Raw genomic sequence first — 1,945 nt, 5'->3', positions numbered from 1 at the left:
CTGAGAAGGTAAGCCCCACAGGTGTGCAAGTTACAGAGCTGAACAGAAGAAGCCGCACCAGTACACTTCAAGCTCCCACGTTGTAGACAACCAACATGGCTCTGTTTTTCAAGCGTCTCTCCCCTTCCTCCGTGTCGGTTGCATTTTTCATTATCTTGGGAATTCTTGTCCAAATTCCATGCCATCCAGTTGCTGCAGAAGAAGAAAATAGGGAAGGAAAATCCCCTGGAATAACTCACGTAAATACACCAAATAGACGTTTGAATGGTTTAGTAAACAGATTTGTTTATCCGGTACGTGGGATTATGACCGGACCCCCGGTGTATACACATGGAACTGATGACACATTACCTAACTCCCAGGAACTGGAAGCACAAAGGACCGATTTATCAGACGCACAAGGTGATAGGCCAGTAAGTGATAACATAGAAAGTTTAACAGACACTGAAATGTATAACGATTCAGAAACTAAGACGCACAATCAACGGTCGCCCAGGAACTCGGCTGCAGATCCACTGCAGTTCAAAGATGGCTGCTTTTCTGGCGATATACCTGATGACTCAGACCACCCCGACGAGGACACCGTTGAGCTCTACGACGCCCTAAACAACATGCTCGAGCATATTATGGGTATCGATACTATCATCAACGACCCGGAGGAGATCCGCATGAGAGCTTACGTCGGGGAGAGACGAGCCGTCGGGGTGCATCTCATTCTGCAAGAGGCGACTTATTTCTGGGGAAACAGCCTCGTCGAGAATGAACTTGACCCTCTGGAAGGGTCGGGCGATGCCGAGGAAATTTCCGAAGAGTCTCTTCAGAAGGAGGATACACTAGACCCAGGCCTCTTTCTGCGTCAAACGTATGACGCTGACCAAGAGGCTGCTGTACAAGATGGGGAAGAAGAAGAAGAAAACGAAGAAAGAAGTGAAAAAATCGACGTCAAAGAGGGATCGAAATTACGACTCGTTTGTAATGTGACTGGAGTACCTTCGTACAGGGTAAGTGCCTTATTTTGTGTTGGGGGTGGGGGGGGGGGGGGGGGGAGTGGACCGTGTACTGAGGTTATAAAACAAAATAGCTAAAATAACAGAAAGGTTTGGCATTTTCTCATAAAGACCGCCAGGTTAAACAATAACGCTAACATACCTACATTGACATTGTTATACTTCAAATACTTTAAGGTATGACAACACTCTTACTATAGTTGAAAATGAGACACTTGTTTGTATATGAACAAAAATAGATGCCTTTTACAAGAAAACGTGGTAAAATTGTGTAAAGAAGGAGTACTTTATAATTCTTTTATATGGTCACTTCCTTGTTTTTCAGTAAGAAAAAAATTGTGAAAATTCACTTTCCCACTTTTTCCTAAAAAACACAAAATAAATTATGCATAAATTTTTAGAATAATATTTAGGCTAAACAAATATACATACATACGTATATTTTACATATATATATGGTATATATATCTAATATATATATAGTATATATAGATATATTATATATACATATATTTATATATATAATATATATTAATTATGTATTATATGTATCTTATTATGCATAAGTATTCGTATGTGTTTGTGTGTGGATGTGTGGGTTAGTGTGTATCCCCTGTTAACACCCTATAAAATGTTGAAATGAAAGAGAAATAAACGCATTTTAATGAACACATGAGGACAGAAGAGCATTATTGTAAATGAGCAGAAATATAAGCCTTCGGTATCCCATTTGTTAATTTATATATACATTTAACTTCTTGCAGCAAATGAGTAAATACGCGCGTGCCCACATAAACACACACCCGCACATACATACACACACACACACATATGTTTATATATATATATATATATATATATATATATATATATATATATATATATATATATATATATATATATATATATATATATATATAGGCTCAAGCATTATTTCA

General features: G+C 38.0%; 1 protein-coding gene across 1 annotated transcript in view; it reads left to right on the top strand.

Annotated features, from left to right (window-relative positions):
• LOC135210977 (uncharacterized) overlaps positions 1 to 1,945 on the top strand; it is a 36,811-nt gene continuing 34,866 nt past the window's right edge. Inside the window, exon 1 of the mRNA XM_064243971.1 lies at positions 1 to 1,001. Coding sequence (XP_064100041.1) covers positions 96 to 1,001 — 906 coding nt within the window. The 5' untranslated portion in view covers positions 1 to 95. The remainder of the gene's footprint in view (positions 1,002 to 1,945) is intronic.

This window comes from Macrobrachium nipponense, chromosome 4 (genome assembly GCF_015104395.2).
Source record: "Macrobrachium nipponense isolate FS-2020 chromosome 4, ASM1510439v2, whole genome shotgun sequence".
NCBI lineage: Eukaryota > Metazoa > Arthropoda > Malacostraca > Decapoda > Palaemonidae > Macrobrachium > Macrobrachium nipponense.
This window is presented reverse-complemented; position numbering and strand designations above follow the sequence as displayed.